This window comes from Barbus barbus, assembly GCF_936440315.1.
Source record: "Barbus barbus genome assembly, chromosome: 12".
Lineage (NCBI taxonomy): Eukaryota > Metazoa > Chordata > Actinopteri > Cypriniformes > Cyprinidae > Barbus > Barbus barbus.
The window spans coordinates 24,236,848-24,259,404 of NC_136740.1; the positions used below are offsets into that span (position 1 = coordinate 24,236,848).

The window sequence follows — 22,557 nt, forward strand, 5'->3', positions numbered from 1 at the left end:
AAACCTGAGCAGGAGGCTGCTGGCCATGGGAGCCTCCAGGGTGAAGGTAAGATGCAAGATGGGTAACTAAAATTGATAGGGAATTCAGAAGAGAATTATATCTGTTTCATATATTCAAAGCAGGAATCAAATCAACTTCATGCTTGTGTAGTTTCTCAGGCAGTTTGCATTAGTCATGTACAGTGTTGTCAGTTTCATATGGGTTAGTTTTGAGGGCAGTCTTATTATAAAAAGCAAACACAATGTGTGTCGCTGAGGAGAATTCAATTATGTTTTCAACCAATGAACTGTTCATCTTGAACATTTTATGTTTGTTGTTATGCATGGTGTGCTTGTTTTTTTTTTTTATGCAAGACTGTCAAAAATGGTACCAAATGCATAGTAAAGTTATTACCAGCTACAGAAGTAGTTTGACATGTTTTATGGGCCTTTATTAAATTTATATGAGTCATTAATGACCAGTTATTTTTGTTACTTGGCCTATAAAACCATTATAAATCATGTTACATAAATACACTTTTTTGATTGGGTTTATGTAATTACTTTATTAGGCACTTGTAAAAAATCTCACATGTGGGTTAAACTCGCCAAATTTGAGTACAATAATAATTTACAAGCACCTCTAAAGGCCAGTTCCAGAGTTGAAGCTGGCGGAGATTATGGAAATGTGTGTATTGCTCATGCTGCACCTCAGTGTCCCAGAGGACCTGTGGGTTGGTGAGGACTCGATGCTTTAGTTGTATGAGATATTAGTTCCGCCCCCTACCCTTCTTAGATTGTGGAGTATTAGAAGAAATATGACTGATATACAAACTGTTAAGATGTGGCTTTCTTTTGTTTCGTTGGTCTTTGTCCTCCTTATAAACATTTCTAGAATTTCTAGATTTTATATATTATAAAATAGTCCTGCAGTGTAATAAATGCACTTTCAAAAGAATGTGAAGCACACATGAATTGTATATATGACTACCATTCAAAAGTTTTTGAAAGAAGTCTCTTATGTTCACCAGGCCTGCATTTATCTAATGAAAAATACAGTAATATTTTATTATTACAATTTATAATAACTGTTTGCAATTTATAATAATTGTTGTAAGTCAAGTCCATTCAATTCAAATGAGCTTTATTGGCATGACTGTGTAACATCACAATGTTGCCAAAGCAATAAATATATTATACAAACATACAGATAAAAAATCTGGGGGAACACATATACATGTCCATACTATACATGTAAGTTCTCTCTCCAAGGTTCTTTGATGAAAGTTCCAAAGAACTGCATTTAACAAAAAGGTTCGAAATAATTCATTTCTAACATTATAAATGTATTTACTGGCACGTTTTGTCTATTAAATGTGAATCTTACTGACCCTAAACTTTAAAAAAATAGTGTATAATAATTATGCTAGAAACTGTACAATTATTTTACTGTAATTTGATCTGACATTGAACAAGTGACCTGAAAAAACGTCAGCTGACTTTTTACAAAAGCATTTCGTATTCGTTGGAAAGGTCAAAGGTCACATGCTGTGTAAAGTGTATTGTGTGAACATGCAGTACTGTTGTCTCACAGAGAGAGGGAGATTTTACAAACTATGAAGGGTGAAAAGAAAACTGTCTTTCAGCAGTCTAGTCTGGAATGTGAGAGCAACCTGAGAACAGTAATGTAGTGCAGCATTTAGAGGCCCCGGCTGAAATACCGCATTTACATGTATGTTCTTGGTTGGCTATTTTACCTAACAAATTAAATTTAATACAAAGACATATCCCCACAGATAAATGGCAAATGTCTTCAGCAGTGACAATACGGAACCCTTCTGTAAAACTGATACTGACAGATGTAGTGTGTGATATAATTCTAGATGGCAGTTTCGTGGCTGTAATTCTCTGGTATTTTTGTGAGGTGATTTTCTAGGGATTGAGTATCATAAATGTTTACTTCTGCTTAACAATGACCACTAGAGGGAGATCTACATCTACAAGTTCTTACTAAAATGATGCTATTTCCTGTTCATGTTTATTGGGGGGGGGGGGGGGGGGGGGGGACATATACTATATAAAGTTTCCTGCCTCTTTTAATAAACTATTCTGTCAACATGGTTTAATTACATTTTTACATATCACTTGGTGAAAAATCTGTTATTTCTCCCATAGTAAAAAATAAGTTCATTGTAGCCTACTGATAACTTGTTTTGAAAATCTAAGGCATAGTTGATAAATTGGTCTTGATTTCTCTACACCATTCAAAGCTTTATTAATTTTTATATAAGGCAGAACATGTTCCATTACCTCATTTGTGACATTTGAGGTCATCACATGAGGAAGTGTGACACAGGAATAGGGTTAATTTAAGCACAGAGGCTTAAAAACAGATAGGCTTCAATGACTGCATATTTATTTGTTCCAACAAAATAACAGCTGAACAAGGAACTGAAGTAATGTAATATTTTAAAAAAAATCAAGCTCATGTTAAAATTGCTTTTAACAAAGAAAAAAAAACACTTGTAATTTGGTGATAGTGGTAAGTGGTAAGCTCAATTTAAAGAAGGAACTTTTTGAGAAAGCACGTCATAAAAGGGAGACCCCTTGAGCTTGTCCAGTTGGTGAAATATCAGCTTGTAAACAGATCATCAGTATCTCTAATAGTGAAGTTTGTGAATCCATTTACATTTAAGTTTTTCTGAACTTTATCTGACAGATATAGCATTTCCACCATGACGTTACTGTAATAAGTTCCTCTGTGTGTGTTTGTGTTTGTGCTGATGTCAGGTGTGGGCTGTGTCACTTAGCTCTGTGTTCCTGCTGTGTGTCCTGCCCTCTCAGGCCCAGCACGATTATTCTGGTTTACAGTCAGGTGAGACTATCACGTGTCCAACATGTTTACATTTGTTAGATATGTATAACTGGCAAATAAAACATTAATTTCCCCCTCTCTTTTACAATCACAGGAGAAGAGCACATGTATGAAGGCTCCTTAGTAGATCGATATGATGAACAATCTGGATACACTCACAGCGGTAACTGAGACGTTGCTGCTACTACTGCTTCTTTAAAAAATGTTCAACCCTCTAATATTAGTGGAAAATTAACTACTGGTATTGAAATAAAGTGAAAATTAAATGTGTGTGTATATCATTTATATACAGTATCTCACAGAAGTGAGTACACCCCTCACATTTTTGTAAATATTTTATTAGATCTTTTCATGTGACGACGCTGAAGAAATGACACTTTGCTACAATGTAAAGTAATGAGTGTACAGCTTGTATAACAGTATAAATTTGCTGTCCCCTCAAAATAACTCAACACACAGCCATAAACCGCTGGCCACAAAAGTGAGTACACCCCTAAGTGAAAATGTCCAAATTGGGCCCAAAGTGTCAATATTTTGTCTGGCCACCATTATTTTCCAGCACTGCCTTAACCCTCTTGGGCATGGAGTTCACCAGAACTTCACAGGTTGCCACTGGAGTCCTCTTCCACTCCATGACGACATCACAGAGCTGGTGGATGTTAGAGACTTTGCGCTCCTCCACCTTCCGTTTGAGGATGCCCCACAGATGCTCAATGGGGTTTAGCTCTGGAAACATGCTTGGCCAGTCCATCACCTTTACCCTCAGCTTCTTTAGCAAGGCAGTGGTCGTCTTGGAGGTGTGTTTAGGGTCGTTATCATGTTGGAATACTGCCCTGCGGCCCAGTCTCTGCTTCAGTATGTCACGGTGCATGTTGGCATTCATGGTTCCCTCAATGAACTGTAGCTCCCCAGTACCACCCACCACTCATGCAGCCCCAGACCATGAAACTCCCACCACCATGCTTGACTGTAGGCAAGACACACTTGTCTTTGTACTCCTCACCTGGTTGCCGCCACACAAGCTTGACACCATCTGAACCAAATAAGTTTATCTTGGTCTCATCAGACCACAGGGCATGGTTCCAGTAATCCATGTCCTTAGTCTGCTTGTCTTCAGCAAACTGTTTGCGGGCTTTCTTCTGCATCATCTTTAGAAGAGGCTTCCTTGTGGGATGACAGCCATGCAAACCAATTTGATGCAGTGTGCGGCGTATGGTCTGAGCACTGACAGGCTGACCCCCCCACCGCTACAACCTCTGCAGCAATGCTGGCAGCACTCATACGTCTATGTCCAAAACACAACCACTTGATATGACGCTGAGCACGTGCACTCAACTTCTTTGGTCGACCATGGTGAGGCCTGTTCTGAGTGAAACCTATCCTGTTAAACTGCTGTATGGTCTTGGCCACCATGCTGCAGCTCAGTTTCAGGGTCTTGGCAATCTTCCTACGCCATCTTTATGTAGAACAACAATTCTTTGCCATGAGGTGCCATGTTGAACTTCCAGTATGAGAGAGTGAGAGCAATAACACTAAATTTAACACAGCTGCTCCCCATTCACACCTGAGACCTTGTAACACTAACGAGTCGCATGACACCGGGGAGAGAAAATGGCTAATTGGACCCAATTTGGACATTTTCACTTAGGGGTGTACTCACTTTTGTGGCCAGCGGTTTAGACATTAATGGCTGTGTGTTGAGTTATTTTGAGGGGACAGCAAATTTACACTGTTATACAAGCTGTACACTCACTACTTTACATTGTAGCAAAGTGTAATTTCTTCAGTGTTGTCACATGAAAAGATATTATAAGATATTTACAAAAAGTGAGGGGTGTACTCACTTCTGTGAGATACTGTATAAACAATAAGAGATGTTTTATAATGAGACAATTTGTGAATGTCAAATAAACTTGTGCATCACTGTAGTATTTTTAGTACTATATTTAATTTATGCTTAATGATATTAAAAATATCCTTAATTGTATTGATACAATATAAATGTAATTAATTAAAAAGTAATATAATTTAAAAAGTAAATAGTAATATAAAAAGTTATAAAATAAAGATTTATTCGATTTTTTTTCTAATTTATTGATCATTTATATGATTGTGGACTTCAGTAAACTCAGACATTTCTTCAAAGATTTACACATTTATACACACAAATTTCTCTCTTTTAATTGGTCTACTCTTACAACACCAAACACTTTTTTATATTATATTATATTATTTACCAGGTTTGTTTTTACTTTTTTTTTAGACTATTAGTCATTTTTATATGTCTTTTATGTTACTATATCCAGTCAGGATCAGTGGGCACCTCAGTGTTTTTTATCTGCTTCCTCAGTTAAGTATCCTGCAGAATCCAAACGTGGCAGTGACGACGAGCACTCAGCATCCGGCTTTGACCCGTATGCACCTGCGGCCACCGTTGTCACCATGATCACTGAGGAAACTTACCCGTATGCCACAGCCGTGGAGTCTTTTGATTATGCCAAAGAGGATAAAACCTTGATAACACAGGTCCCTTATGGAGGGGACGCTGAGCTGGGACAGGAGGGACCCACCGAATGTGACTGTGAAGCAGGGGAGCCTGGATTTGGAGGCTTTGCTGGACCCAAGGTTGATTATTGCCTTGCCATGCCTTTGAATTATGTAAAGTTTTCTTTCTTTTAAAGTTTAATGCATTCTTCAGTTTGATTATTGCATTTTTATGTTTGCTCATAGGGTTCTAAGGGTCTTCAAGGCAAACAGGGGTTTCCTGGGGTTCAAGGAAGGGAGGTATGAGCAAAGCATCAGATTTTAATGTTCATAGTGTTTAACAATCAATGCAAAAGTTCACAAGATCAAACTGGCTGTTATTTTATTAGGGTTACAAAGGAACCAAAGGAGTGAGAGGAAGAGGAGGAGACACCGGCCCTGAGGTAGGGGGCAGGAAACACTTGTTAAACTTGCACATCCTGTTCAGACTACCAGGACTTCACTTGTTCACCTAACTAACCTCACTTGCCTCCTGTTTAGGGCGACTCTGGGCCTGATGGAGAGGATGGTGCATCTGGTTTCTCTGGTGCAATTGTGAGCCAAGAATTTTGGAAAACTTTACAATTACCTATATTATTTTGTGTTTAATAGCTAATTCCTGGAAAAGTCTCTAATATGTACTTTTCTTGCTCTTCTCCATAGGGCTTTTCTGGGTTACCAGGGGACCCTGGTGAAACTGGCCAATCTGGATTAAAGGTAATGGTTTTAGCAAAAAACAAAACAAGTCACAAGTGAAAAAGGTTTGATCTTTGTTGTTGCAGACCTAAAGGGTATTATTTTAAATGTGTATAAAGATTATCCAGTATTATATTCGGCTTGCATTTATAATTCATGACAATTTATTTGTGTCATGCAGGGTAATGTCGGAATCGAAGGTCCGCGTGGAGGAGTGGGTGTCACTGGAAAGACCGTGAGCAAAATAGCATCTTCATTAACACATATCACCATATCACATATCAATGTTTTTTGTTCCCATTTCAGTCAGTAAAATAGATCACATACAGTAGCTCCATGTGATATTTCAAAGCAGCATCTGTACAGTCATGCTGACTCTATAGATTCCTGACAAAATTTCTGATTTGTCTATGAAATTCATCTGAGGTGCTATTTTTCTGACTGGCTACAGGGTCCTGTTGGTGCAAAAGGTAAACCTGGAAAACTAGGCATTAAAGGTATTAAGGTAAGTTGCTTTACTCTACAAATGTTTACAATTGTTGTGTGGTGTACTGAAATATAATGACCAGAAGGCTGCTGGTTTAAGGCCGGTCAACAGGTTTGTTTACTTATGTGCTTTAATTATTTTGCTAGCTAGCTAATTTGATCCTGATTTCAGCTACCAATAAGAGTCTACAGATGTCAACATTGTGCCCTTGAGCAAGACGCTTAACCTAGTGTTTGCCTCCAAGGGGGACTGTCCCTTCAATAAACTTCTGCTAAATGACTATTAAGCAAACACCTATATTTACATGCAGTTAGTCAGACATTCGCAAGACGAGAAAAATAGATATCAATTATCTGCATAAATATCTGTGTTTTAATGTCAAATGCTTCCCCATTCTGATGAAATGTCAGTGTCACGAGTTTCATTTCCCATTGGCATGTGAGGGGTAGTTTTTCTGTTTATTTTGGTTGTCTGGTTTTATCTCTTCTATTTCTTGTAATTAATAATATTATCTGTGATACGACTTTCATGTGGAGACAGCAGTGACCTGCAGTCTAATTATACATGTGCTCTTTTGAGATCCATTGCATTGAGAGATTATATGCTATCATTATTTTGTCATACTGCAGTTTAGTTCACCCAAAAATTTAATCTGTCATTTTACTCACCCTTATGTTGTTCCAAGTCTGTATGAGTTCCTTCTGCTGAACACAAAATAAGATATTTTGTAGAACGTGGATAACTGAACCGCTAATGGGTTGCCTTTGACTTCCATTGTATGGAAAAAAATGACTATGGAAGATGGTTTGGTTTGATTTGATTTGGTAGAAGAAAGTAATTCATATAGGTTTGGAAACAACTTGAGGGTGCATAAAGAGCTATCCCTTTGAGTGAATTGCAAACAAACTGAAAGTGATCAAAATGCAGAAGAAAACTCCATAACTTAGTTACAGCACTCATATAGACTTTCTGTAATATATTCACAAAAACAAAACAAAAATAACCTAAATATTTATATTAAATGAAGAAGTACATATAATTTGTCAGCTTTTCATAACTGATAAATTTCCCGATGAGTCTTAATTTGTCCAGACTTGAAATTCCCCCAACTTTCAACAGGGTTCCATTGGCAAAACAGGAAAACAAGGTTCTGAGGGTCGGCAGGGACAGAAGGTTGGCACCGAGACTTACAGGCATAACTAATTACTAGTTTGACAATTTTTTTACATCATCTGCTGACTAAACCTTCATTTTCTGCATTACTAGGGTCAGACAGGAGCACCTGGATTCACTGGAGACCGTGGAGAGCAGGGTTACTTGGTGATAAAATCACTCATAAACTTTCCCTTTCTATTTCTCTTACTCATATTGTACCATCAGGAAATCCCTGTCGTAATCTTACTATAATACTATCTTTTTCTCCTGTCGTGCTATCAGGGTTATCCAGGAGTTCCAGGAGACCGTGGGGTGACGGGACCGAAGGTCTGTTATTAAATGACCACTTATCATGGTCATCAGCAACTAAAATTGAGAGATTGACACAGTGGGAACCCCCTTTACTCATTATGTTCTACAAACACATAATATTTGACATAATTCCAATTAAAAGCTTTGCATTGAATCAGCACTTGGTAACTAACTTATGGTAGGCAAATTTCTCTTTCTTTTTGCTTTCATCTTCAGGGTTCTAAAGGTACAAGTGGCTTGCCAGGAAGTGATGGGGAGCCAGGAGAGGATGTGAGTAACAAATTGTTTCTGATGCATATGTCATTATTCAGGGGGAAGAAAAAAAAAACTTCCTGAAGTACTGTTTCTGGGGTAAAAAAAAATATATATTTTATAAAATATTTTTCAGGGTCCTCTGGGTGTTCCAGGAGTTGAGGGGGTGCCTGGGCCTTTTGGACCTAAGGTAAAATAAAAAAAATAATAATAATATATATATGTATATTATATTTGTGTGTGTGTGTGTGTGTGTGTGTGTGAGAGAAAGGGAGAGAGAGTATGTATTTACTATCAATTTCCAAGCGAAAACTGTTTCAAAGGAATTTTTTCTTCAAAATTTGCAGAAAGTTTATAAATTTCCCTCTTCCTCTTTTATGCAGGGTTTGAAAGGTGATCGTGGTGAGAGGGGGCGACCTGGAAGAGTAGGAACTGTGGTAAGCTGTGAATTTGGCCTTTTAGGGGGATATTACACTTCCTTATTATTTCAAATGTGCGTGACACTTGTGATAGCATGTGAAGGTTGATCTGTTGACTGACATGTGACGTCTTTCAAGATCAATACAAAAGCCATATTCTTACTCTGTGGTAAGTCAACATATTGGTTAGGTTGGAAGTCACCAGAAACTTATACACCAGATGTTTTGGTTATTTTGTTAATATTACTCCAGTGGGGAATGTACCTAAATGTTGGGGGATTTACCAGACTGTAGTCAGACCCAAGACTGAAAGTGAAACTGCAACTTCTATTTATAACTACGGCAGTTTCACTACATTTAGCCTGTTTCCTGAAACAGCAGTGTAGATCAGTTTTCGTATCAGATTATTTGGATTTTCCCTTCATTTTTCCCCCTAAAGGAAATGATACTGTACTATACCATGCATAGCACAGTAGAACCATAGCATAAACAAGCAGTTTAGTATGAACTATAAAAGGCGATATAAAAGATTATTAATTTAAATGGGACAAACACTTGAATTCCGAGAGCTCTCTGACCCTCCATAGACAGCAAGGATCCTAACACGATCAAGGTCCAGATACGTAGTAAGGATATGATTAAAATAATCCATGAGACATCAGTGGTTCAACCGTAATTTTACGAAGCTACGAGAATACTTTTTGTGTGCAAAGAAAATTATTATATTTATAATTATATATATATATAAAATTGTATTCATTCAACAATTCTCCTCCTCCGTGTCACCCTGGCGCCATTTTGGAGAGTTTAATATACGTAGGCAGCGTATGCTGTTCTGTGTCAGCAGCACCTTACGCGGAAAAAAGTATTCTCTTTTTTTGTCATTAATGACAAAATTTGCATTTTTGGGTGAACTATCCCTTTAAGCGAAATAAGACATGAAAGAGAACTTAGTTTAATACTCGCGTGCCATGTGACCGCATCTTTCTGCACATGTGCACTCAGAAAACTGTATATCAGATGTTTAAACTCATATGGCTTTAAAACTCATGATTTCAATGAGATGACATGATAATCAAAACCAAACAGATGTTTTTTTGGCCGAGTATCTAAGGCACAGCCCTATTCTGGAAAAGGGAGCCGGGAGCAGCAGCTCATTTGCATTTAAAGAGACGTGCATGAAAGCAGCGTGCTTCTGCTTCCACTCAAAATAGGCATTTTCAAAATGATATAATAAATGATCTGTGGATTATTTTGAGCTGAAACTTCACAGACACATTCTGGGGACCCCTGAGACTTATATTACATCTTGTAAAAATGGGCCTAATAGGTGCCCTTTAAAGCAGAACTGTAAACATTGTTTAATACTGTGTTTTGCAATATCAAGAACATCCACTTGGACATTTTTCCCTAGTAAAAAGAGAAACAGGTTTTTTTTTTCATAGGGTTCACAAGGAGACAGTGGGGATGCAGGAGTTCCGGGGAAACCTGGACCAAAAGGCTTGCCCGGGCCAACAGTATGCAACTGATTTTAGTTTCTGAATGATTAATTAATTAATTAATTAAATGCTTTGTTTCTTTGTTTGTTGATTTTAATTGATTAATTAATCAAATGCTTAGTTTCACTGTTTGTTGATTGTCTAATTGATGACATAATTGAAATGATACTTGAATAGAACAGTGATTGAGAAAATGATTATATGTTCTGATTTATAGGGTGTCAAAGGAGAAACAGGACCAGATGGTGAAAAGGTGATATCAAAAGCACATAATATCAGTATCATTTTAGCCACAAACGTTTGTATAGGCATTACTTAAAAAAAAAAAAAAAAAGAATTGTTTTTATTGAATTATTTTTTCATGACTCTCTTAGGGGGCAGTAGGGCGAAAAGGAGGGAAGGGTTTTAAAGGAGATAAGGTACGGCTGCTAGAATCTGAACTAGCCATCACAGTTTCTCTTCCTCTTTCCATTACACTAGCCATAGTTTTTTATTTTAACCACGGTTTCGTCATCATTTCACTTCACAGGGAGACGCTGGATCTCGTGGTGACAAAGGGCAGGTTAGTTTCACAGATGAGGTTCAACAATATTGTACGTCACAGCATGGCACAGCGGTAGTCCACGAGCTCATGACGTAGAACAACGCAGGTTTGAATCTGGACTACACTGTTTCCTCATTTCATCCTCAATCACTCTATTACTCCAGTCTTCAGTGTCACATGATCCTTTAGAAATCATTATAATATGCTGATTTGGTGCTCAAGAAACATTTATTATCATTGTCAATGGTGAAAAAAGTTGTGCTGCTTAATATTTTTTTGGAAACCGTGATACATTTTTTCCAGGTTTATTTGAATAGAAAGTGCAAGAGAACAGCATTAACCCCTTAAGCTCTGAAGCTATATATATGTGTGTGTGTGTGTGTGTGTGTGTGTGGGTGTGTGTGTGTGGGTGGGTGGGTGGGTGGGCGGGCGGGTGGGTGGTTAGGTGATTCTATAAATGGAGATACATTTGGCATTTCATAAAGTTAAGGAAAAAAAACTGTTCACTAACAGAAATTCTTTCCAGTATCTTATTGAAAACATTAAATTTTAATAATTCAGTGCTTGCCAAACATAAGTTACTTCCTTTTTTACTTTTAATCAAAAAACAGATGTATTTATGGTATTGTTTGTCAACTCTGTTACGGACACATTAGGCAATGTGTAGAAATAACAATAAATCATAAAAGGAAAAATCCTTCTTGTATCATTAGACAAACAGTCCTTACATTCCAACATTTGGAACTGATATAATATTTCAGCCTATGCATACCTTAAAAATAAAAATACCTATGTCTTCACAGAATTGTCCACTTGAAGAAAATATTTTTTCATCTGAAAAGGGATTATATACAATATCCAGTAAAAAAAAATGTTGAAATATTATAAGGGTGTATAATATTTCAATAACGTTTATGAGATTTTAAACAACAATTGTATTGTTTTTTTTGTGAAAACAGTTCATAAACAGAGTTGTAACCATAACAGAATTGACGGAATTATCCGGTGGACTGTCAATTCTGTTACACTATTGTCAGCATTGTTACTCTACCTTGGAAACAGAGTTTGACCGTAACAGAATTTACCCTTTTTTTTTTTTTTTTGCCAAAAACTCCACTTACTAACATAATTGCTAAGAACACACTAATTAAGTCATGATTAAAAGACCTTTAAATAACCCAATGTGTGATCAATAATAAATTTTGTTTTCCTTTTGATATTGTGGTAACAGTGTTGACATCATTTCCTGTATCTTACATACTTGTGGAAGATAATTCCACCGCTTTAAAGGCAAAATATGGTACGGTAACAGAGTTGACGCACGATTTATGGACACACATTTTTATAAGAAAAAGTTATTTTTAAACAATTTAATGTTATAGAATTAAGTAAATGAGTATTTAGGGCTTTTATAAATAAAATGAATTAAATATTACAAAAAGAAAAGTACAATAAAATATTGATTACACGATACATGGAAACATTCTCTGACTAATTCGGACAACAGGAAATCATGATTTTGAGCTATTTAAGACACTTTACACAAATTATTATATTGTTATTGACTGTGAAATCTCGTAACTCATAACAATAAGTAACAAATTATTAAAATTATAACCATTTGAAAAAAAAACAACAACTGAAAAACAATGACTTCGGACACCAAATGTGCTTGCAATTATAGTCACCCATTGTGTGATCAATTTCATGTAGTAAAAGTATTTTAAAAATTGTAAATAAATCAATTGCAGTCTGTTTTAATTCTGTAACTGTTGTTCATCACTTTAAGTAACAGATTTTATCTTATGTGATGTAGCGTGGGGCGAAGGGTCGTTTCGGTCGTGATGGGCTTCCTGGTCCTATTGGACCTCCAGGTCTTCCAGGTCCCAGAGGTGACAAAGGCCCTATAGGAGACCAGGGAGTGAAAGGACAGAGTGGGCCAAAAGGAGTACCAGGTGAACCTGTGCGTATCATCATGTTTATTATGAACAAGAATTTAATTTTGAGTATATGAAAGTGTTTTAGTCCTGAATACAAATATTGATTTCTGTTGTAAAATATATTAGTTAATTTCACTCTGTGCAGGGTCCAGGACTGACGGATGAGCAGATATTGCAGCTGTGTCAAGGTGTGGTCACTGCTCAGATCTCCCAGTATGCTTCATCTATACGTGCCAAATGTGTACAGGGCTGTCCGATCAACAACCGTACCCTCATCGGACCCCCAGGAGTCACAGGACTCCTTGGAAGTCCAGGCAAACCTGTGAGTTGATATGAGTCACCACAAAACTGGCATACACTCTTACCTTAAAAAAATAAAAATAATAACACACTGCATTTCATTCAGGGTAAAGCAGGAAAGGTAGGTGCTAAAGGAGAAAGAGGCCCTCAAGGAATGAAAGGTGTAGAGGGTCAGAAAGGAGCTACAGGGGACAGAGGTACTGCGCTACTATTAAAAATAACATTTTAATTTAATGCTATATTCCACCCAAAAACTTAAATTCTGTCATAATTTACTCTACTCTGCCAAGTATGACTTGATTTCTTCTGTGGAACACACAGACACAAAAAAATTATATTTTGAAGAATGTTGTTAAGCAAAGAGTTTTGGGTCCCTTTAACTTCATTAGTATGGACAAACAAACAAATTATAGAAGTCAATGGGACCCAAAACTTCACTCAAAAATAATAAAAGAAATTCCTCACCATCGTTTAATCAGTCATCATTTACTCTTCGTTATGTTGTTCCACACCTGTGTTTTTATTTTGAGGAAAGAAAAGAAAAGATATTTTGAAAAATATAACCAAACTGTTTCAGGTCCCATTGACTTGTCCCATATACATATTATTTTTGCCCATAGGACCTGAAACTGTACCACCCCAAAAAAGAAAATTTAGTCATAATTTTCTTCCCCTGATGTCATTTTAAACCTGCATGACTTATTTGATATTTTGAAGAATATGTTGGTAACCAAAGAGTTTCAGATCCCATTGACTTCCATAATATGGACAACAAATACTATGGAAGTCAATGGGACCCAAAACTGGTTACTGTATACTGGTTTCAAACGATGTGCGATTAAACGACAGTGTTTTCATCTTGGTTGGACTTTCCCTTTAACAAAAAAGAAAAGAAAAGAAAAACAAGGAGTTTATACATACAAATGAGCTCTCTGTGTTTTTCTAAAGGACCTAAAGGTCAGAAAGGACAGAGGGGGGATCCTGGAAAAGGTCTTCCAGGGCATGATGGTCACCAAGGCCTCAGAGGTGGGATAATTTTCTGTCTGCTATTTCAATAACTGTGGATTAGATGTAGTTAAATCTTGTTTATATCTCTAAACAGGGCTGCCAGGCCATCCAGCGGAACCAAAAGATGGAATCGATGGGCCGCGAGGACCCCGTGGTTTTCCCGGGCCTGTGGGTCAGCCTGGCATGTTCGGTGATGCAGGAATACCTGGTGTGTGCGAGGCACGAGACTGTAGCATTCATGCACCTGTAGTGCGCAAAGAGATGGGATTGGTCAAAGGCCCTCTCAGCCAAGCTTGACAACTGGGACGAATGTGAGTGACCCACGACAGGAGATACTCTCCAGCAGAGACCATGAAAAAAGTGCTGTCGGATGGAAGACATCAAATACAGACAGACTGGAGCCAAGAACTGGAGATCAAAACTACCAGCACTTTTGGTTTCATTCAACAATGTTTTAGTTTCATTATGAATACAGTACAGACATGTAAATAATTTTGTAAAGCATCATAAATATACATTTACTGTGTCCTGAAATATCCTGTTTTATTGTCATGATTCATCAAGCTGAATTAAATAATTTTTTTGTAAACATGTTAAGCCGTTTTAATTGTGTGGCATGAATATAGTGTAACCACAAAATTTAATGATCATTGTTCAGGCCATTATCATACATTTTTGATTAACTGTGAAATCCTAAACATGTAATCATTTATAGTGTACAAGAAAAGGAAGAGTTGAAAAACAGTACTGCTACATAGATCTTGGCAGTGTGTTTGAGTTGATTCTTACGGCCTTGTTTTATACAGTGACCTCAAAGAGTATTTGAACATTCAGCCACAAATAAAAACATTCAGTATATATCAAAACAATTAGAATTTATTTTAAAGAAATATTGCACAAGCACAATTTCAAAACAAAAAAAAGATAAAAATTATATTAATAATTGCAGCATTTTGCACAAATAATACTTTTTATTTTGAAAGTGACTTGAAAGTAAAAGTTTTTATATGCTTTATATATCGGTCCATTGAAGCTATAGTCAAAGGCCTTACAATTTCCCTAAAGCATTCATTCATCAGAGGTAGATGGAAAATTTAAAAATAACAAAATCATATATAATTACACCATGCAAAAAAGGGTCAGAGGATGGGAAACATCCCCTCTACAAGTCTGAGACCTATGAGTGAGCGATGCCTCGTGGTACCATCACAAAGCAGCACAAATTTGTTAATTCATACAGAATTAAAAAGAAAATGTTGAACACTATCTTTATCCCAGATCACTGTAAGTGGCTTGAACATTGCTTCTGTTGTTTTTGTGTGCATATGCAACACACAGCAGACACACCATAATGGCTATGAACACCAAGGTAACAGGCAGGAAAACACCTAAAAATAAAAATAGAGAAATCCTCTGAAATGAAACTATTTCTGTTCTGAAGAGTATTATATATTACACACACACACACACACACACACACAGTGTTTGTTTTATATTACCAGAGTGACCTCTGTTCACAGTGTTGATCAGTGATTGAGGGATTCTTTCGCCTAAAACAAAACAAAAGAAAATGTTTGAAAATGAACTGACTTCCCAACAATATAATACATCACAGGTAGAAAATACACTTACCATAAAAATGTACACGGTATTCAGTCAAATAATCCTTTAAAATAGATACGAATGCTGGTTAATTCAAATGCTCATAAAGTCATAAAGGACATGATCTGTGGTGCAGAGAAAACAACTCACTCTTGTGCATATTACAGCCAGGGTGATATTGACGCAGTCAGTCAGAACAATTCTCCCAACGAACACCTCTTTGCATGGACTGTGACACTCTGGGGTGGATTGCAGAAATGTTGCAATAGACTGAAGGATGAAAAAGCATGAAAGTCAGTGAGCTGCAGCGTAGATAGACTCTATCACTGAACCTCAATTCTTCAATCTACTCACATGATCCTCTGCAGACCAATACTGATCACAGTCTGGGCTCTTCATTGCATATTCAGATTGTACATGGTGCAACTCTTCTGCACAGGTGTAGTTTTGTGTCGTCTCTGTGACTGTAGTGAACACTGAGGGACGAGAGGTATAAAATGTGCCATTCAGAATTATTTGTCCACTATTTAGAAAGAGAATCATATACAGGGGTAGCACATAAGAAAAGTCATAAGCTTTTGTTATTAACTTTGTGTGTGTGTGTGTGTGTGTTTGTTTTTATATACCAGTGGGGACTTAAACCTGAATATACACAGACTCATGGGGACTTGTGTCACGGTGGGGACCTAAATTGAGGTCCCCACGGGTAAACAAGCTTATAAATCACACAGAATGAAGTTTTTTGAAAATCTAAAAATGCAAACAGTCTCCTGTGAGGGCTAAGTTTAGGTGTAGGGTTGGTGTTGGGCAATAGAATATACAGTCTGTACAGTAGACAAACCATTATGCCTATGAGAGTCCCCACAAGGATAGCAAACCAGACGTTTGTGTGTGTGTGTGTGTGTGTGTTTTGACTATGCTTGTGAGGACCAAACGTCCTAAATTACTGTACATTGTGAAATACTTTGATAACTGGTCCTCACTAGTTAAAAATATTAACCTCATATAATATCAATGGAAGTCTATGCAGTTACCTGTGGTAGAGAGTGTAACGTTTATTTATTTGAGACAACGAGGGCAACAAGGCATCAGATTACTGCGTTCTCAGCAACAACATTACGTAATGGGGGAATCCCAAGATACCAGAGGGAGTTTTGTCACGTGAAATTTACTTTCTCTACCAAACATATTTTTAAATGAACTGCATGCATGTAACTTTTTTAAACATTAAGATGTTAAAATTAAAAATCTTGCAAGTCAGCTGAGAACTGAGACAGAATTAAAATCTACAAAAAGTTAAATTTACACAAACAAACAAAAAACACACAGACGTGCATGTGAAAACCCCGCATAATCGCAAGCGCTCGTGCTTTTCTAGACCGCTAATAATGTGTCGCTGCGTCATTAATATTGAATAGCATCAAACCTTATAGCTACAGTCAAGATAATATGTAAAGTGAACGAACTGGAGATGAAATATCTTACCAGGTACAACAAAGATTGATAGCAATATGAAACGAACAAAGACTTCTCTTATCCAACACATCGCGTGGGAGTCTGATGGAGTGGCTGTGCATGTATTTGAATGAAAGTTTTCCATCTTTGCTTCCGGGTATGTGAAGTTCACAAATAAAAAAAAATAAAAACATAAGGACGCAATAAGGCTAAGTGCGCGCGCGCTAGGGAATCCCCTCACTTCCTCAAATAAAAGACGAGCTGTGTATAAAAGGCATGTGCCGTCAGAAAGCTTATACAGTCAGAACCATGCATTACTTCTCGGAATTCATCGCTTGTCTTGTAATTTTAGGTAAGACTCCACCTGTATTCCTGAGAGCATTTTCACGCAGACTCTGTTGATCCAGGTTGACATGAGGTGTTTTATTCACAGCTGTGGCGGAAGGAGAGCGGCAGGAGATTCGCTTCTTCAGTGGTGAGGACGCAGTCTTGAGTTGTGCGGCGAAATCAAAGCCCGACGTCCAGTACCGTTCCATCGCATGGTACAAGGTAAAGTTCAAAATTCGTATTTTTTCTAGAACCTTACGTTTTCATGTTCATGTTTTGTACTAGATGTTGAAATCTGCCCCTATGTGTTTTTGAGAAATGTATTGTTTCAAATGAATGTCATTTAACTTTAAGCTAAACCTCTGTTCTACAGGTTTCTGGAGAGCCTTCCCAGCTATCTGGACTTGTAAGGAAGAGACTAACTGAAAACAATGGCACAGTGAAAAAATATAAAGGTGTCGAACGAGAGGTTGAGCTACTTGAGAGCTCAATGAGCCTTCTTCTGTCTAATGTAACCGCAGAGGACAATGGGATATACAGATGCTTTTTTTCTGCTCCCCTTGGCCATCAGAACCAAGAAGGTGAAATCGTTCTGAAAGTCGAAGGTAAGTAGGATATGAGGATTTATAATGGCCACAAAAAGTATTTGAACACACATGTAAGCCACACTTCAAATATACAAATGTTTTAGACATTTTTGGAGCTTTTAGAATCAGAATCAAGTTCACTGGGGTGATTTAGTAGCCTACATTAACCAAAGGTGTAGTAGTTCATCTCAATGCAATAAATCCATAGTTTTAAGTGTTGCTTCCAAATACTTTTAAGGCCACTGTATACTTCAGCGGTGAGCAATAGCTCACAAACTAACAATCTGATCTTCATGTGTGTGTGTGTGCTTTCTTTCTCATTTTTAGAGTATGCTACAGTTGAGAAAATGGAATTTATTACAAGCGATACAATTTATGGAGTTCTGGCTGTCCCAGTACTCATTATTGCATTCCTGATGTTCTGCATAAGCTATGTAAGTACTTAAATACTTAAAGTTAAGACATTATTTAAATACTTTGAATCAAGATATTATGCATGTATTTGAAAGTTATTGACCAGAGTTATGTTTACCACAGTTTTGTTTAAGGAATGCATTTCAAAGCAACAAGAAGCTTTTAAAAGACTCTTTGCTGAAAAAACAACATCAAGGCAAGAACTTGATCGTCCCCAATCATTTGATTTGCAAGACAATGCCTGAAGTGTATGTGTGATGGTAACCAGAGTACATGGATTAGTGCTCAGTAGAAGTTAAATGAAGCCTTGTGCACAGGACATGGAGAGTCCACAGAGCTTGTGCTGAAGAGGACCATCAGTTGACGCACAGGAAGTAGCAACCTACTTGATAAGTTAGTCAAAGTGCAAATAGTGACAGATGCATGCACAAAGGTGTCAACATTATCTTTTGAAAACGGCATCTTCATATCATGAAACAGTAAGACCAAATTGTGCATGCTTCATTGTGGTTGCTTGTTGGTGAACACTGTGGAAGTGGAGAAGGACTGTGTTTGGATGTTATGCTTGGAGATCAACGTTTGTTAGGCACGCCTACAGCTTTTTCACCAAAGAAATGAAATGATAGCAAAGTTCTGTTCAATGTTGTCATTCTTATAGAAATACAAACAACAAAAAAACTACCTCATAAAATATTTTCCTGTTGATAAAAAATATACATTATTAAATGGATTTGATTCATTTTTGGATTTTTTTTATGATATGGATTTATTATATGTTAGTTTATTGAATAAAGTGAATACAAATTATAAAAGTTATTGCTACGTTTTAAGACTGCACATATAAATATTTCATGTAAATATAATCTAAAAGTTTAGAAAATGTACAGGTCACAAATGATGATTTTTAATATGACCTATTCATTTTTAATATGATTATTAGTTCAAGAGATTATTGTGAGTAATATTTTATTAATTGGCTGGTGAATAAAAGTTTCAGTGAGTACAATTCACAGGTTTAGAATTTAATATTCAACATTCTAGATTAAAGTAATAGATCAAAGTTTTTTTTTCTGTCACTCATAAAAACAGACTCTTTACTGTTTTGTCTTCACTATTTTTAGCTTACTATTTCATTAAAACATAGTTCATGCAGAAAAAAAAATAATCTGGTCATTGATTTTTTTTCTATCCTCATGAATATAATTTATTGTTATAATAATATTCTTTTAAATCATCATTTGGGATTCACTTTGGAAACTGAGCAGCCAAGTGTATGTTTGGTGGAAGAATCATTATTAAGTTTAATTTGTGTATCTCTACAATCAAAAAACAGCAGTCACCATGAGAAGAAATGACAAATTACAGTTTTTTACAATCACTTTGCTACTATTTTTCAGTACTGGTTCTGACCTTGATGTCATTTTTCACAACTCTAGACACAAAACTCACAACCAATGATCATTTTTTCAAAACTCTAATCCTTTTCTCAATTGCTTGGATACAATACACATAAAACTTAGATCATTTGTTCATTCAACAAAAATCACGTTCAATATGACAACATCAAAGTACTACTATTTCAAAAGGAAATTCACACATTACATTTCAAATGAGTGTCTATTCATTTCCTTACAATGATCTAACTATCAATTGATACAACTGCTCAAAATGATAAGTAACTGTTGCATTACTCTTAATGCATAGTTGTATGGAAACAGACAAACAATCTTCCATGTTTAAATCATGAAAGTTTCAAGATACTGTAACGAGATTCATTGTCACCAATTAGCGTGGAGCATGAACCAATTAGACTACAATGATGTAGCCTAATATTTTATCATAATGCTTCATCAGACACTGTCTATGGTCTCAAATACTGTACCACCTTTTCAGACTATTTACAGTATTGACAGTACTGCACTGTATAGATGCAGGCCCTTTAATTGCTTGTCCAATTCTGCCAACTCGTTACTGATGATTGAGTGCACATTGTGGAATGAGTATATAAAGAGTTGATTGGGATCCAATCGCAAGAGCATAGTGATACGTAACATGGAGACAGCAGGTGATCCAGGTCACAATGGAGGTCAAGCAGTGGCGGGAGAAAGACGTGTTGGTCAAAGGAATGGCAGGGGACAGGCACCCCTTCTGAGAGGTGGTCGTGGGCCTCGTTTGAGAGGTGTGGGGGAACGTGGTAGAGGACAGGCACCCCTTCTGAGAGGTGGTCGTGGGCCTCGTTTGAGAGGTGTGGGGGAACGTGGTAGAGGACAGGCACCCCTTCTGAGAGGTGGTCGTGGGCCTCGTTTGAGAGGTGTGGGGGAACGTGGTAGAGGACAGGCACCCCTTCTGAGAGGTGGTCGTGGGCCTCGTTTGAGAGGTGTGGGGGAACGTGGTAGAGGACAAGGCCACGGACCAAGACGGAGGCAGCAACAGCATAGTGTCCAATGAAATTCGGGCAATAGTTGTAGACCATGTCATAAATCATGACATGACAATGACTGAGGTGGCTACAATGATACAACCAAACTTCAGAAGGTCAACCGTGGCCTCAATAAGAACTTCCCGCAATGAGAACCGGTAAGTTATCAGCATGCACTAAACATTATGCTACTCTCAATTGTCAAATGACTGCATACCAATGTGTATCACAGAATAGGTGATGTGACCAAGTGTCTTCTTACTCTAATGTTCCCTGTAGAATTGTGACCAGGCCAAATAGTGGAGGCAGAGGCAAAATTCTAACTGACCAACAAGAGCAGGCTGTGGTCGATTTGGTTCGGGCCAGAAATTATATTCGCCTTACAGAAATTATCCAGCATATCTTGGACAATGAAGACATGTTCAGCAATGTGGGATCCATAAGTTGCCAACTATTGCACGCATACTGAAAAGGCACCAGGTATCTACAAAACAACTATACCGTGTGCCTTTCGAAAGAAATGCAGACAGAGTGAAGCAAATGAGGACTGAAGTATGTTCAGGTAAATTCAGTTTCAAGATGGCTGTTGTAAAAACATTCCCAAAAATTCTACATTGTACAGTAATCTTTCCAAAGTGTATTTTTAGAGGGTGATGGCGCTGGATGCTGATGACGACCATCACAAATTCATATATTTGGATGAGGCCGGTTTTAATCTGGCCAAGACAAGGAGGAGCGGTTGGAATTTCATTGGCCAGCAGGCAACCATCCAAGTACCTGGACAACGTGGGGCCAATATTACCATGTGTGCGGCTATATCAGAAGATGGTGTGGTGGGACGCAGACCTCATATTGGACTATATAATGCAGCTCTCCTTGTCACCTTTCTTGATGAGCTCGATCAGGTTTGTAGAGCTGAAGGTGTGACTTATGTCATTGTGTGGGACAATGTCAGGTTCCATCATGCTCATGTGGTGCAAGCATGGTTTCGGGCCCATGCACAATTTACCACCCTGTATTTACCCCCATACTCTCCTTTCCTTAACCCGATTGAGGAATTATTCTCCGCATGGAGATAGAAGGTTCATGATAGGCACCCTCATGAACAAGTCACACTTATCTAAGGCCATGGATGACGCCTGCAATGACATCACAGCAGACCAGTGTCAGGCCTGGATTCTCCATGCCCGAAGGTTTTTTCCAAGATGTTTGACTAATGAAAACATCCATTGTAGATGAGAACCTGTGGCCAAATCCACAACACCGAGTTGATGACAATGTAGAAGTACAGTAATCACTCCTGTTTTGTTTCTTACAGTACAAGCAAGTTGAGGAACACTGCATTTGTTTTACAGTACTTTTCTATTTGATAGCTAATTACTGTATTTTTGCTTTGATTCAAATAAACCTATGTTGCGATTGTACTGTAGTGTTTTGCATCAATACATTACAAACTTTGTTCAATGATTCCACTGTCTGTAGTATTCTCTCTACTACTGCAGTACTTTTACAGAGACGTATTTACTGTACATGTAGTACCATAATGAAACCTGTCTCACCCATTTTGTTCTAGAATATTTAATGGTTGTACGAACAGTGACACTATCGGTTGCTTGTGTGTGGGTGACCTATAGTTGTTTCAATTATATTTCACAGTAAATTAGTTTTTTGAACCAATGATTGTGCAAGATTTCTTTAAAGATGTGACTGCACAATGCAATGTTTTGAACATTAGACAGCCTGTTACAAGTGATAACCGTTTTG

General features: G+C 37.4%; 3 protein-coding genes across 3 annotated transcripts; 2 read left to right on the plus strand and 1 right to left on the minus strand.

Annotated features, from left to right (window-relative positions):
* Nucleotides 1–25: 25 nt before the first annotated feature.
* Nucleotides 26–14,584, plus strand: LOC306878287 (uncharacterized protein; the record flags this gene model as incomplete). Its single annotated transcript, XM_079430539.1, has 25 exons — nt 26–46; nt 2,770–2,854; nt 2,952–3,017; nt 5,205–5,479; nt 5,585–5,638; nt 5,728–5,781; nt 5,879–5,932; nt 6,041–6,094; nt 6,255–6,308; nt 6,525–6,578; nt 7,680–7,733; nt 7,827–7,880; nt 7,998–8,042; nt 8,244–8,297; nt 8,416–8,469; nt 8,663–8,716; nt 10,144–10,215; nt 10,415–10,450; nt 10,572–10,616; nt 10,727–10,759; nt 12,558–12,704; nt 12,827–13,003; nt 13,088–13,178; nt 13,930–14,007; nt 14,084–14,584. 25 exons carry the CDS (start codon nt 26–28, stop codon nt 14,284–14,286), a joined length of 1,968 nt encoding a protein of 655 aa, XP_079286665.1. The 3' UTR covers nt 14,287–14,584.
* On the minus strand, nt 14,425–17,582 carry LOC306878567 (uncharacterized protein; the record flags this gene model as incomplete). Its single annotated transcript, XM_079430994.1, has 6 exons — nt 14,425–15,377; nt 15,489–15,539; nt 15,622–15,655; nt 15,742–15,861; nt 15,946–16,067; nt 17,411–17,582. The coding sequence occupies 6 exons, from the start codon at nt 17,580–17,582 to the stop codon at nt 15,259–15,261; spliced, it is 618 nt and encodes a 205-aa protein (XP_079287120.1). The 3' UTR covers nt 14,425–15,258.
* LOC306878288 (uncharacterized protein) lies at nt 17,243–22,216 on the plus strand. Its single transcript, XM_079430540.1, has 7 exons — nt 17,243–17,398; nt 17,480–17,595; nt 17,747–17,978; nt 18,288–18,394; nt 18,498–20,951; nt 21,073–21,355; nt 21,441–22,216. Exons 1-5 carry the CDS (start codon nt 17,323–17,325, stop codon nt 18,630–18,632), a joined length of 666 nt encoding a protein of 221 aa, XP_079286666.1. The 5' UTR covers nt 17,243–17,322; the 3' UTR covers nt 18,633–20,951; nt 21,073–21,355; nt 21,441–22,216.
* The last annotated feature ends 341 nt before the right edge of the window (nt 22,217–22,557 follow it).